Source organism: Balaenoptera ricei, chromosome 2, assembly GCF_028023285.1.
Source record: "Balaenoptera ricei isolate mBalRic1 chromosome 2, mBalRic1.hap2, whole genome shotgun sequence".
Lineage (NCBI taxonomy): Eukaryota > Metazoa > Chordata > Mammalia > Artiodactyla > Balaenopteridae > Balaenoptera > Balaenoptera ricei.
Genome location: NC_082640.1, coordinates 161,320,070 through 161,333,683, shown reverse-complemented (window position 1 = coordinate 161,333,683; position 13,614 = coordinate 161,320,070). Strand labels below are relative to the sequence as shown.

At 37.6% G+C, this 13,614-nt stretch overlaps 1 protein-coding gene across 9 annotated transcripts in view; it reads right to left on the bottom strand.

Moving 5' to 3' along the window:
• Positions 1–13,614, bottom strand: part of TTLL5 (tubulin tyrosine ligase like 5) — a 319,306-nt gene that overhangs the window by 232,183 nt on the left and 73,509 nt on the right. For 7 of the 9 annotated variants that reach the window (XM_059914699.1, XM_059914700.1, XM_059914707.1 and 4 more), the window contains 3 exons: positions 11,924–11,965; positions 3,475–3,588; positions 3,108–3,199 (listed from right to left, as the gene is read on the bottom strand). In XM_059914699.1, the coding sequence (XP_059770682.1) occupies positions 3,108–3,199; positions 3,475–3,588; positions 11,924–11,965 (248 nt within the window). The remainder of the gene's footprint in view (positions 1–3,107; positions 3,200–3,474; positions 3,589–11,923; positions 11,966–13,614) is intronic. The other 2 variants (XM_059914702.1, XM_059914703.1) reach the window with 1 other exon arrangement.

Below are 13,614 nucleotides of genomic sequence, written 5' to 3'. Positions count from 1 at the left end.
CAGAGGAAGGAACACTCCCAAAATCATTCTACGAGGCCACCATCACCCTGATACCAAAACCAGACAAAGATACTACAAAAAAAGAAAATTACAGACCAATATCACTGATGAATATAGATGCAAAAATCCTCAACAAAATACTAGCAAACAGAATCCAACAACACATTAAAAGGATCATACACCACGATCAAGTGGGATTTATCCCAGGGATGCAAGGATTCTTCAACATATGCAAATCAATCAATGTGACACACCATATTAACAAATTGAAGAATAAAAACCATATGATCATCTCAATAGATGCAGAAAAAGCTTTTGACAAAATTCAACACCCATTTATGATAACAACTCTCCAGAAAGTGGGCATAGAGGGAACCTACCTCAACATAATAAAGGCCATATACGACAAACCCACAGCAAACATCATTCTCAATGGTGAAAAACTGGAAGCGTTTCCTCTAAGATCAGGAACGAGACAAGGATGTCCATTCTCACCACTATTATTCAACATAGTTTTGGAAGTCCTAGCCACGGCAATCAGAGAAGAAAAAGAAATAAAAGGAATACAAATTGGAAAAGAAGAAGTAAAACTGTCACTGTTTGCAGATGACATATTATACATAGGGAATCCTAAAGATACCACCAGAAAACTACTAGAGCTAATCAATGAATTTGGTAAAGTTGCAGGATACAAAATTAATGCACAAAAATCTCTTGCATTCCTATACACTAATGATGAAAAATCTGAAAGAGAAATTATGGAAACACTCCCCTTTACCATTGCAACAAAAAGAGTAAAATACCTAGGAATAAACCTACCTAGGGAGACAAAAGACCTGTATGCAGAAAACTAAGACACTGGTGAAAGAAATTAAAGATGATACCAACAGGTGGAGAGATATACCATGTTCTTGGATTGGAAGAATCAATATTGTGAAAATGACTATACTACCCAAAGCAATCTACAGATTCAATGCAATCCCTATCAAATTACCAATGGCATTTTTTACGGAACTAGAACAAATCATCTTAAAATTTGTATGGAGACACAAAAGACCCCGAATAGCCAAAGCAGTCCTGAGGGAAAAAAACGGAGCTGGAGGAATCAGACTCCCTGACTTCAGACTATACTACAAAGCTACAGTAATCAAGACAATATGCTACTGGCACAAAAACGGAAACATAGATCAATGCAACAAGATAGAAAGCCCAGAGATAAACCCACGCACCTATGGTCAACTAATCTATGACAAAGGAGGCAAAGATATACAATGGAGAAAAGACAGTCTCTTCAATAAGTGGTGCTGGGAAAACTGGACAGCTACATGTAAAAGAATGAAATTAGAACACTCCCTAACACCATACACAAAAATAAACTCAAAATGGATTCGAGACCTAAATGTAAGACCGGACACGACAAAACTCTTAGAGGAAAACATAGGAAGAACACTCTTTGACATAAATCACAGCAAGATCTTTTTTGATCCACCTCCTAGAGTAATGGAAACAAAAACAAAAATAAACAAATGGGATCTAATGAAACTTCAAAGCTTTTGCACAGCAAAGGAAACCATAAACAAGACGAAAAGACAACCCTCAGAATGGGAGAAAATATTTGCAAACGAATCAACAAAGGATTAATCTCCAAAATATATAAACAGCTCATTCAGGTCAATATTAAAGAAACAAACAACCCAATCCAAAAATGGCAGAAGACCTAAATAGACATTTCTCCAAAGAAGACATACAGATGGCCAAGGGGCACATGAAAAGATGCTCAACATCACTAATTATTAGAGAAATGCAAATCAAAACTACAATGAGGTATCACCTCACACCAGTTAGAATGGACATCATCAGAAAAATCTACAAACAACAAATGCTGGAGAGGGTGTGGAGAAAAGGGAACCCTCTTGCACTATTGGTGGGAATGTAAATTGATACAGCCACTATGGAGAACAATATGGAGGTTCCTTAAAAAAATAAAAATAGATTTACCATATGATCCAGCAATCCCACTACTGGGCGTATACCCAGAGAAAACCATAATTCAAAAAGACACATGCACCCCAATGTTCATTGCAGCACTATTTACAATATCCAGGACATGGAAGCAACCTAAGTGCCCATCAACAGATGAATGGATAAAGAAGTGGTGGTACATATATACAATGGAATATTACTCAGCCATAAAAAGGAACGAAATTGAGTCATTTGTTGAGACGTGGATGGATCTAGAGACTGTCATACAGAGTGAAGTAAGTCAGAAAGAGAAAAACAAATATCGTATATTAACGCATGTATGTGGAACCTGGAAAAATGGTACAGATGAGCTGGTTTGCAGGGCAGAAGTTGAGACACAGATGTAGAGAACAGACATATGGACACCAAGGGGGGAAAACTGCAGTGGGGTGGGGATGGTGGTGTGCTGAATTGGGCGATTGGGATTGACACGTATGCACTGATGTGTATAAAACTGATGACTAATAAAAAAGAAAAAGAGAAAAAAAACATTATGCCAAACAAAAGAATCCAGACATCAAAAAATATATACTGTATGATTCTATTTATATAAAATTCTAGAAAATCTATAGTGATATAAAGCAAGTCAGTAGATGTTTGATGCTCACGGTAATGGGGGGACTCACTGTGAAGGGGCATGAGAGGACATCTGGAGGTAATGGAATGTTATATATCTTAATTGTGGTGATTAAATTGATGCCTGTATTTGTCAAAATTCATCATCAAACTTAAAATGAATGCTGCTGCATGTAAACTTGATCTCAAAGATGATTAAAAATAAGCAATTTACTGTTTAAGCACACATATAGATGATAAACCAATTTTTATTTTCAAATCAAGGTAATGATAACCACAAAATTTAGGACAGTGTCTAACCCTGGGTTAGGGGGCAGTTAGGAAGGAGGAAGGGAACTAGAAAAAAGGGAGGAATAATGCAGGGTTGAGTAATATTCATACTGTCATAAATAAATAAACAAAAAATGTTAAGAAAGGCACCATGTGGAGAGCAGTGATGATACTGTGTCACAATTAATCCAATTCTCTTGACCTGAAGTACAGATTTTAAAAAAAGGTAGTCACCTCACCCATATATTTCCCATGTCTCTGATGTAGGGAATATGCGAATAAATCCACCTCTCCGATCATTCTCTTCCTTCACCCTCCGTAAAACTTTGATCTACATGGAGGAAGAGAAAATAAAATAAAGTGAGTACCTATTTTAAAAACTGTAATCTATGTGGTAACAGGACAGAGGAAGAGAGTTATGAACCGAGAATACAAAAGAAGCATGAAGGCAGAAATTAATTCCATTTAAGATGCTGTTTTTTTGAGAAGCTATTTCTCCCATGTTCAGTAGAAGATATGAGTTGGTCATGAATATTACGAATCACTCACTAATTTTCACTGAAGCCTATGTTAACCCATAAAGGCCTGAAATGGAGTTATCTTTACCTCCTCCATTGACAGACCAAGCACAGAACCACCTAACTTCCCCGGCACCTTCTCCCGTGCTGAGCCCACAAGGTTTTTCATTTCCGTGTCACTGGCAGAGAGTGGACGGCAACGCTAAGGAGAAGAAAAAAGAAAAACAAAAATATCTTTTCATCATCTTTCTTCATTTCCCTCTAGTCAGTCCCTCAACACCATTATGTTTCATAATATGTATAAGCTCAAATCCAAAGCCCATTTTCTGTAATTGATCTCTTAGTCTGAAACCCCGGGAAATAGATGAAAGCCAGTAAACTCAAAGAAAGGAAGAGAAAATAGAATAGTAGGAAAACACTATGGGTTGAGAGAGATACAAATAAAAAAAAGAAAGAAAGATGTCCACATGGCTTTGTAAGCTAGTACTTATTCCTAATCTTGGTTTTAGAGTACATTTAATAGTTTGAAAGATATGGGAAAAAAATCTGAAAATAACCTCAATGTAAGATTAAATATGTATTTATTTCAGTAAGTAACTATATTCTTTTCAGCACTGGGGAAGTAAAGTTAGGAAAAGTAAGACATAAGACAGAAAAACACACAATGAAGACCCGACACAGCCAAAAAATAAAAATAAATAAATAAATAAAATTTTTAAAAAAAAAGACCGAGAAACAGGAGCGATCTATTATGTCACAGATGAAAAAGTTGGACAGTGGGATGTTTTAGAACTTGAGGGGGGAAATATTGAGATGAAAGTTATCAGTGACACAGAAGAGAGCTGTGAGCAAAAGGCTACAACTTGAGAAACACTGTAGTTGCTAGACTACAAGAGACTGGATCTAGGATGACTGCCTTAGGTACTCCAAGGAGGCAGCCAAGTGGGTCATGTTCTTTATGGATTCCCAAAGATGATCTGGCTACTTCAGCTTCTGAATGATGATCAGGAAGGCTGTTGGAGAACAAAAGTTTTAAGAGATTTTGATGTTATGAGAGCAGAGAAATACAAAGGTAACAAAGGAAATCAGATAGTATGAAGCATGAGAACACACTATTATTGAAAAAGATGACTGATAAAATAAGACAAATAAATCTGCCAAGTACAAAGAATAAGGAATAATCCAAGAAATGGGGGTATAATTTGTCTCTCCAGAGTCCTGGAAGTAACTCTGATCAGACAGAAGAAGTCCTACTGTCCGGAACCATTGTTTATTTTTCTCTTTGTATACACAATCTATGGAAAGGCTTTTTGACAACTAACTTTTGCCATTTTCAGCAATACTCATTGTTATGGACTAAATGTTTGTGTTGCCCCAAAATTCCTATGTTGAAGCCTTAACCCCCACAATGTGATGGTATGTGGAGATGGGGCTTTTGGGAAGTAATTAGGGTCAGATGAGGACATCAGGGTGAGGCCCTGGTCTGATGGGATTAATACCCTTTAAAGAAGAGCCACCAGGCTTCCTTGGTGATGCAGTGGTTAAGAATCCGCCTGCCAAGGCAGGAGACGTGGGTTCGAGCCCTGGTCTGGGAAGATCCCACATGCCACGGAGTAACTAAGCCCATGCGCCACAACTACTGAGCCTGTGCCCTGGAACCCGCGAGCCACAACTACTGAGCCCACATGCTGCAACTACTGAAGCCCACTGGCCTAGAGCCCGTGCTCCGCAACAAGAGAAGCCACCGCACTGAGAAGCCCGCACACTGCAACAGAGTAGTCCCTGCTCGCCACAACTAGAGAAAGCCCGCGTGCAGCAACGAAGACCAAACGCAGCCAAAAATAAATAAATTAATTAAAAAAAAAAAAAAAAAAAAAGAAGAGCCACCAGAGAGCTTGTTCTCTCTCTCTTCTCTCTCTGCCTGAGCAAGCACAAGGAGGTCATGTGAGCACACAGCAAGATGGTGACCATCTACAAGCCAAAAGAAGAGGCCTCAGAACAAAACCTACCTTGCCAGCACCTTGATCTTGGATTTCCCAGCCTCCAGAACTGTGAGAAATAAGTTTCTGTGGTTTAAGCCACCCAGTCTATGGTATTTTGTTATGGCTGCCCACGCAGACTAATGCACACCTGTACATAAACAACCATGAATGGCTTTACCTTTGGACACAAGGGAGACCAATATATACTAATCTTCAAAGCTAGCATGGAGTTATAAAACACAGATTTTCTGATAGGCAACTCCATGGAAGAAAAACCACTAAATCAGCAGATATAAGCACCAAGTGAAGGTAGGAACTTTTATCTTTTTAGCTTTTCCTGTGGTATCTTCAGCATCTAGAACAGTACTTGGCATGGAGTAGGAGATCAATAAATGTTTTTTGAACAAATAAATAAATGAATAATGTGCTGACACATAGATCAACCATGGTTAGAATTAAACTTTGAAGAGGATTTTGGGAAAAAATTTAACTCCCTTCTGATCTCTGGAAATATATTATACAGCACATGTTGGAAATCAAGAAGAACGCTTAAAGATTTAAGAAGGGAATCAATATAAGTAATAGAATTATTTTAAAAAATTTTTAAAGTGTGACTTCTTATTCAGCATATAACTTGGAAAAGCCAAAATATTAAATGGATGTTTTGAGGACTTTTGTCATCTTCACACACTACTTATTGTTTGCTAAAAAGACTTATCTACCTCACATGTGACAGCATGGCTTTGATCAGAAAGCCCCTGGCAGTAAATCCTCCAAAGTCAAGCTGCCTTATCACTTCACACTATTTAAGAATATCTTGAAGTCCTCTGGAATTGTGAAAGAAGACAATATGAAGTAAGCATTCATTTTAATGATGTAATAAAAATAAAGATTAAGCATTTTAAAATAGAAAGAATGTTATTTTAAAATGCTGATAAACTAACTGTATTACCAGGTTAATAAGAAAAAATATTTTAAGAAATAGTTATTACCTATCAGAATAGTTTTAAGGAATGGTCATATTTATAAGAACATGGATCAAGTCACTACTGTATAACATCTAATGAGCACATCCAATTTTTTAAAAATTATTTTCCTTTTTTTTGTCTTTTTGTTTTGTTTTTGTTGGTTCAGTCTCTTATCTGTTTTTTCATCGTTAGGGGTTTTTTCTGTTTGCTTATTTATTGTTTACTTTTCTTTCTTATCTTTTTAACTTTTTTTTTTTTTTTTTGCTTTTCTAGGACCTAATTTTCATCTTTATGGAACTGCTTCACGATGGAATGATATTCCTGGCTTCCAGAGATTGAGACTATTAAAATGATGTTGTAATCTTCCTCTATTCATCTAAACCTGCTCCCCCAAACAATGAATTAGCACTCCAAAACTCTCCCAGTCATTTTCGAAGAGTTGTCTCCTATGTACATTCACAACCACTCTTGTGTTACCCACAGTCCACAGTCCTAACTCTAGCCACTGTGTGCCTACATGAGGGCTATTTGGGTGGGGCGTGTAGGAGTTCAAGCAGGTGCTCCTGGCTGGGGCATTTGGGAGGTTAGAAAAAGGAGGGGTAATGGTGCTTGTTAGGTGAATGCTCCAGCTGTTAACTCCCATGAACCGACTGCTTTATTCTTTTATTGCCACAAATACCACCAGAGCGCAAAGAAAAGGTCAATGCTACTCCAAGAGAGAGAAAAAAATGTGGCTAGAAACTCCTTTAATCTCTTCACCTATCTACTTCAATGTCAACTATTAAGAAGGCTGAGAGGGAGAAAAATATGAAAAGCTGTAGCTCTCGAAGTCTAGGTATCTCATATGCCTCTCTAAAATCCACCCAGGTTTCCTGTGTCTTTGGGGAAGCCAGTGGAAAATAATCAGACTAGAAAGTCAAAAATATTTTGTCAATCTCAGCTTTTCAATAAATTTGAGATGAGAGAATTTTTTTAATCTACACAATATCTGCTGTACTGGTTTATACAGGAGTGTGTTTATACAGGAACAACAAAGCATTACTATCCTAGACCACTGGTTGAATCCTACCAATATTTATTAATGAAATGAGCTCTTAACAAATGAATTATAGACACAGGTGAGAAAAAGCAGAGGGAAAAGGGGAGAAGAAAGGATAATAATGAAAAAAAAAGAAAAAAAACAGAAATGCTTATGAGTGCCAAGGAGATACTTGGAAATTAAAAGCAAAGCAAAAGAAAAAAAAGGAATCAGAATGATTTGAAAGGCCATCAGGACTGTCAAAAACAAGAGCAAAGCAGTTCAAATACAAGCCATTCTGTGGTTTTGACTTTGGGCACATCAGCTCAGCTATGTTCTCTGGGTAGTAGATAGAATAAATCCACATATTGCAATGGATTGACTAAATACACTAAGGGAATAAAGCTCCTCTAAACTTAAAGGGAACCATTGCCCCTGGCTAGATGACACAAGATTTAAACTACTGGTTCTCAGATAGACTTTAAACTGTCTCAGTAAGAATTCTACCATGCAACATGCATCAAAGTGGTTAAATTATCATTAGTACAACGTAGGACTCAGAAATATACCCAGAGAAGAAACCGATACGCATCTAACCTTCATTGCTAGGGAAGAACTGGCTGAGAATGTGAAACTATTGAGACAGGGAATCACCTGCCCCCACTCACAGCAGTAAGAAACAGGTGTTGAATCAGAAAAATGGTTCTCACCCTAAAGAAAGCTGACAAGTACCAGTAAGGAGAACTGGACAAAAGGTAGAATATGAAAAAAAAAGGTGAGGTATCCTCAAAGATATCAAAATTGAGGGGCAAAAAAAAAAATCTGCTTGACAGAGAACACATACAAAGAATAAAAAGCCTCCCAATTCAACTTTACAAAGTTTAGAATTCTGTGTTAAAAATACATGGACTAGAAATAGCTCAATTTATATGTGATGCATCTTGCCACTCAGAAAATAAAAAGTCAAGTCAAGTTTAAAAAGCAAAATGAATCAGTGCTATCAAACAAAAGAAAATGAACAAAAAAAAACCACATATGAATAAATCTGGGTGGAAACAGACCAAAAATGGCTAATAGAGAAGGCTTACATATAATGATAACCAAAAGTGTACTACTTTGAAATCAGGGGAAAAAAAAAAAAGAAAGCAAGTAAGTAGGTTTGTGTTACAGTAAAAAAAGATATGCAGGGGCTTCCCTGGTGGCACAGTGGTTAGGAATCGCCTGCCAATGCAGGGGACATGGGTTCAAGCCCTGATCTGGGAAGATCCCACATGCCGCGGAGCATCTAAGCCCGTGTTCCACAACTACTGAGCCTACGCTCTAGAGTCCACGAGCCACAACTACTGAAGCCCGCGCACCTAGAGCCCGTGCTCCACAACAAGAGAAGCCACTGCAATGAGAAGCCCGCGCACCACAACAAAGAGCAGCCCCCGCTCACTGCAACTAGAGAAAGCCCGTGTGCAGCAACGAAGACCCAACGCAGCCAAAAATAAAAATAAAATAAAATAAATTTAAAAAAAAAAGAGGTGCTGAATCATTAAAAAAAAGATATGCAGCATCTGAAAATCTGTAATAAATGTAAGTCAGCAGGTCTGAGAGACATGCATCTTGCTATTAACAGAACTGGCTTTAAAAACAAAAAAACTTACCAAAACCACTTACAATTATGTTTGAAAAATCATGAAGAACTGAGGAGAGGTACCAGAGGATTAGAAAAAAAACAAATGAGGTACCAATCTTCAAAAATTTAAGAAGTATGCTCCTGGTGATTACCGCCTGGTAAGTCTAACTTGAATCCCTAGTAAAATAATGGAACAAATATTAAAAGAAAAAAATCCATAAACATTTAGAGTTTAATGGGCTCATAAAGAATAGTAGTACAGAGACTGCTTTATTTATTTTAAAACATGCTTTATAATTTTGTTATTTAGGACAAAATAACAAAAAGGGGGAATAGAGCAAATATATTTAATGTCTTTGGATTTTAGAGAAGCATTTGTGAAAACTTCATATAATTTTTATTTTAAATTATATTTCCAATCAGGACTTAGTATCATGATATAATAAATAAAATACACCAACAAAAGCTGAACACAGTTAAAAGATGCAACTGTAGGATAAGATAAGAAGCAGTGAATCAAGTTAGGAAGTGATCAGGTACTGATTAAGCATTATTTACAATCTGTATTGATGTCTGGGAGGATAATTAATTAATTAATTAATTAATTGGGTTGATTTGCATTTGTTGATGACAGTAAATGTGAAAAGACATGACTATAAATAAATGAATATCAAAATAACACCAGATACTGACAATGCAAAAAGGGAAATCAAAACAGTACTCAAAAGTATGAAGGAGACTAAATCTTCTGAGGGTAAACTATGTGTCCAAAAGTATCCCAAATATTTTACCTACGTTTGATCATTCCTTTCTCAGCATAAGTCCATGTACGTATTACTATCCTCATCTGACAGATGTGGGAAGTGAGCCTGAGACATAAGGGAACATGCCCAAGGTCTAACAGTTACTGGCAGAGCTCAAATTTGAACCCAGGTCTATCTGACTTCAAAGTCCTCATTCTTTCCACAAAACCATATCACCTGCTTGAACATTGAAATGTAATTTCTGGTGCGTGAAAAATGTTGAACCATAGGTATTCAAAGGAAAGGAGAAATGTAGAAAGAGATAATGGATTAAAAAGGAATCATAAGACAACAAGCAAAAAACTGTGACTTCACAATCTGGCACCACCAGAAAAAGAAAAGTTTACACAGTCTAAATGGCCAGAGCAGAAAGTTTCTTCTCTTTTCTTACTTAGCTCTGATGAAACTACTGTGGATTTGAGAGTGCTTCATTAACAGAAAGACAGGGACAAGGTAGAACAAAAGACAGTAAGAGTCGAAGAATTCAGTATGTTTACGGTTGGCTGAATAAAGCCAGAAAGCCTTTGTGTCACGTGAGCAGTGTTGAAATAAATAACCACTAAAGAGAGGCCTTGCTCGTCCACAGGTTATTTGCAACTTATGGCAATTCAAGCAATGGAGCTAGGTGGAATAGAATTAAAATGAGTAATGGGACATTAAGATTAGATTTCCGTGTCAAAGACACTTCTTTGGAGTCAAATTCAGAAGGCTATGAAACAGTACTTTAATGTTCTCCTTAAATAGGTTAGGTCAAGAGATATTTAGAGTGTAAGCTCTTTGAAGTCAACAGCCTTGGTTTTTGTTTGCCACGGAGAGCAGCTTGCACACTTAGGTACCTGCTAAATACAAAACACTATTACAGAGCTTTGCATTCTACCAACTAAACAACAAAACTTGTGTTACAAAACCATACTAATCAGTTACCAAATACTAGACAACACAGCCAGTGAGACTTTTTTTTCATTTCTTGGATTCATATAAACCATGTAAATCACTTTATCAAAAACAGTAGCAGGGCTTCCCTGGTGGCGCAGTGGTTGAGAGTCTGCCTGCCAAGGCAGGGGACACGGGTTCGAGCCCTGGTCTGGGAAGATCCCACATGCCGCGGAGCGACTGGGCCCGTGAGCCACAACTGCTGAGCCTGCGTGTCTGGGGTCTGTGCTCCGCAACAGGAGAGGCCGTGGCAGTGGGAGGCCCGCGCACCGCGATGAAGAGTGGCCCCCGCTTGCCGCAACTAGAGAAAGCCCTTGCACAGAAACTAAGACCCAACACAGCCAAAAATAAATAAATAAATTAATTAATTTTTTAAAAAGTATTAAAAACAGTAGCTAAGAAAGTTATAATTCAAGCTTCCAAGCTTACCAGAAACTGTATCTACAAATGCCAAAATAAATATATTGGAGCTTTTTACTAAAGAACTAATAATTGCAAGTGACACACTTATAAATGAGAACATCTACATCACTCATATCAAAGCATCAAATCCTATCACTTCAAAAGATGTTAAAAAAAATCTGCATAGAAGAAAGCGACAGTTTATCTCACATACTGCTAACAAGAATAGAAAGAGGACAAATGCTGATCATTAAGAGACTGAGATAACATATTTTGTCTTTACTTTAAACGTAGCATCTGAGACACCAAATATGGCAGAGTTTCTAAGATTCATAAAACTGCAAATCACTACATATAAGAAAAGTCATCTGTTAAAAAACTCAAATACAGCCCAATACCCAATGTGAAAACATTTCCAATATTAAGCTACTGACAAGGGTATGTTTCATAAGACGTCTGAACAAATGAAAGGTTACTTGTGCACTATGATATTTCTTTTCTGGAATATTTTGGTCAGAACAATAGATATGCCTCTAAACTCTGTTCATCATTTAAATTCAACTGCCTCTATCACAGCATAATCACCATCAGAAAAAGAGGATTCATAAATTCCTGCAACCTCTACTCTTATATACTACATCCAAAAAGATCTCTGTGCATTCACTTTCACTTATTCTATTTTACATTATTAAACTGTTCAAAAAGCAGGTGCATGAAATAGGTACTGTGAAACAGTGAAGCTAAATGGCTTTTCATTTGGGGAATGGAGATAAAAATTTGAATGAAATCTCCAAACGATCCAGAACTTACCTGTCTGGTGCTCGATGACTGAAACTGTGCAGATACTGGACGCTATAAAAGACAGAAAAATGGAATAAAGCCTTATCTTTTCCTAACATGCCTGTATTTTCCAACTCCTACATCTATGGTGACAAAAATAATCTTCAAGCAGACAGCAAAAGCCAAAGCCCTATATTTTGTGCTCAAAAGATTAGAGTATTTATTATTGTTCACACTGCATTCTCCTGCGGTATAACCATTCCAGTTTCACCTTCTCACCACTGAGAACTCGATCCTACTGTCACGTACTGAAGATCCTGAAGTTAACTATTCTACCTGATAAAATGGTCTCACACAGTACATGAAATCTATAGCTTCTTTAGCCTTTAAGTAAGTGTCCTGTGGACTGCTCATGGATGAAGTCATGCCATTACCTACCAGTAAGCAGAACGAACAGTGAATAGAGTCTCCACTACGTGCAAAGAGTCATCAGTAAAAGCTGACAGGCAAGCTAAGAAAAGGGATCAATTCATCCAAGATTGACATACAGCTACTCCTAGAGTGGAACTTGCAGAAACTGTTAAAGATGAACAGAAACATTCGTAATCCTTTATACACAGTCCTGTGGCTCTTGCCACAGATACTGCAGAAAACAATTTGCAAAGGAACGCGATTGCCTAAATTCAGTTTTCCTAGTACGCCTAGGTTAACCCTCTACCAGCTTGGTGCTTTGTGACCTAGAGGGGTGGGATAGGGAGGGTGGGAGAGAGACGCAAGAGGGAGGAGATGTGGGGATACATGTATATGTATAGCTGACTCACTTTGTTGTAAAGCAGAAACTAACACATCATTGTAAAGCAATTATACTAACACACCATTGTAAAGCAATTAAAAAAAAATTAAAGAAAACCCTTTGATCTGTGATGTACTGATCAAGTACAACCCTGTTGCCTGGTTTCACTTCTAATCTAAGATAATATCCCTTAAAATACAGTTCACCCTGTTCCACACCACAGCACTAACGCTAATAGGGAATAATTCTAAGGCAAGAGGTCACAGGCAACCAATAAACTGAATCCAGCTCAAGGACATGGTATATTTCATCTGCAAAGTATTATTTTTTCAACTGAACTCTTGTTGCCAGTATTTTAAAATAAGATTTCTGATTTCTCTTGACAGTAGGAAGATCTAACAACACTTGGCCCACACTCATGCATGGCAATGATCAGCCAGAGCACTTAAGTAAAAGAGCTGCCCTTTTGATAGGAAGCATGCACTGCCCAGTTTACTGCAGTCACAGCACTCTTAGCTGTATCATACCTGGCCCTAGTTACCCTTTTACATTGTCTTTCTGAAGCCCCTAGAGGCATTTGAGTTTGCAAACCCTGTCCTAATGAAAAGTTATGTGAATAAATAATGGTACATAAGCTTAGCAAACAGAAGTAGCAGTAATCTACATGAGACCAGCAAGCAAAAGGAAGAGAAGTGGGAGGAAAAAAGGGAGAGGTGGAGGGCTAAAGTGGAGGTAGGGGGAACATAGGAGGGGCGAAGTAAGGGAAAGGGGAGGGACAGGGAGAAGCAGCAGCTGTTCCTGCCCTCAAAGAGCTTACAATCTAGCAGAGGAGTACTGGACGATTTAAAGGCAACAAGTCAATGAATGCAAAACAATGCAATAAAGAACCAGTAAATAATGCTGCAATGAAAAGAAAAGGTCATGACAG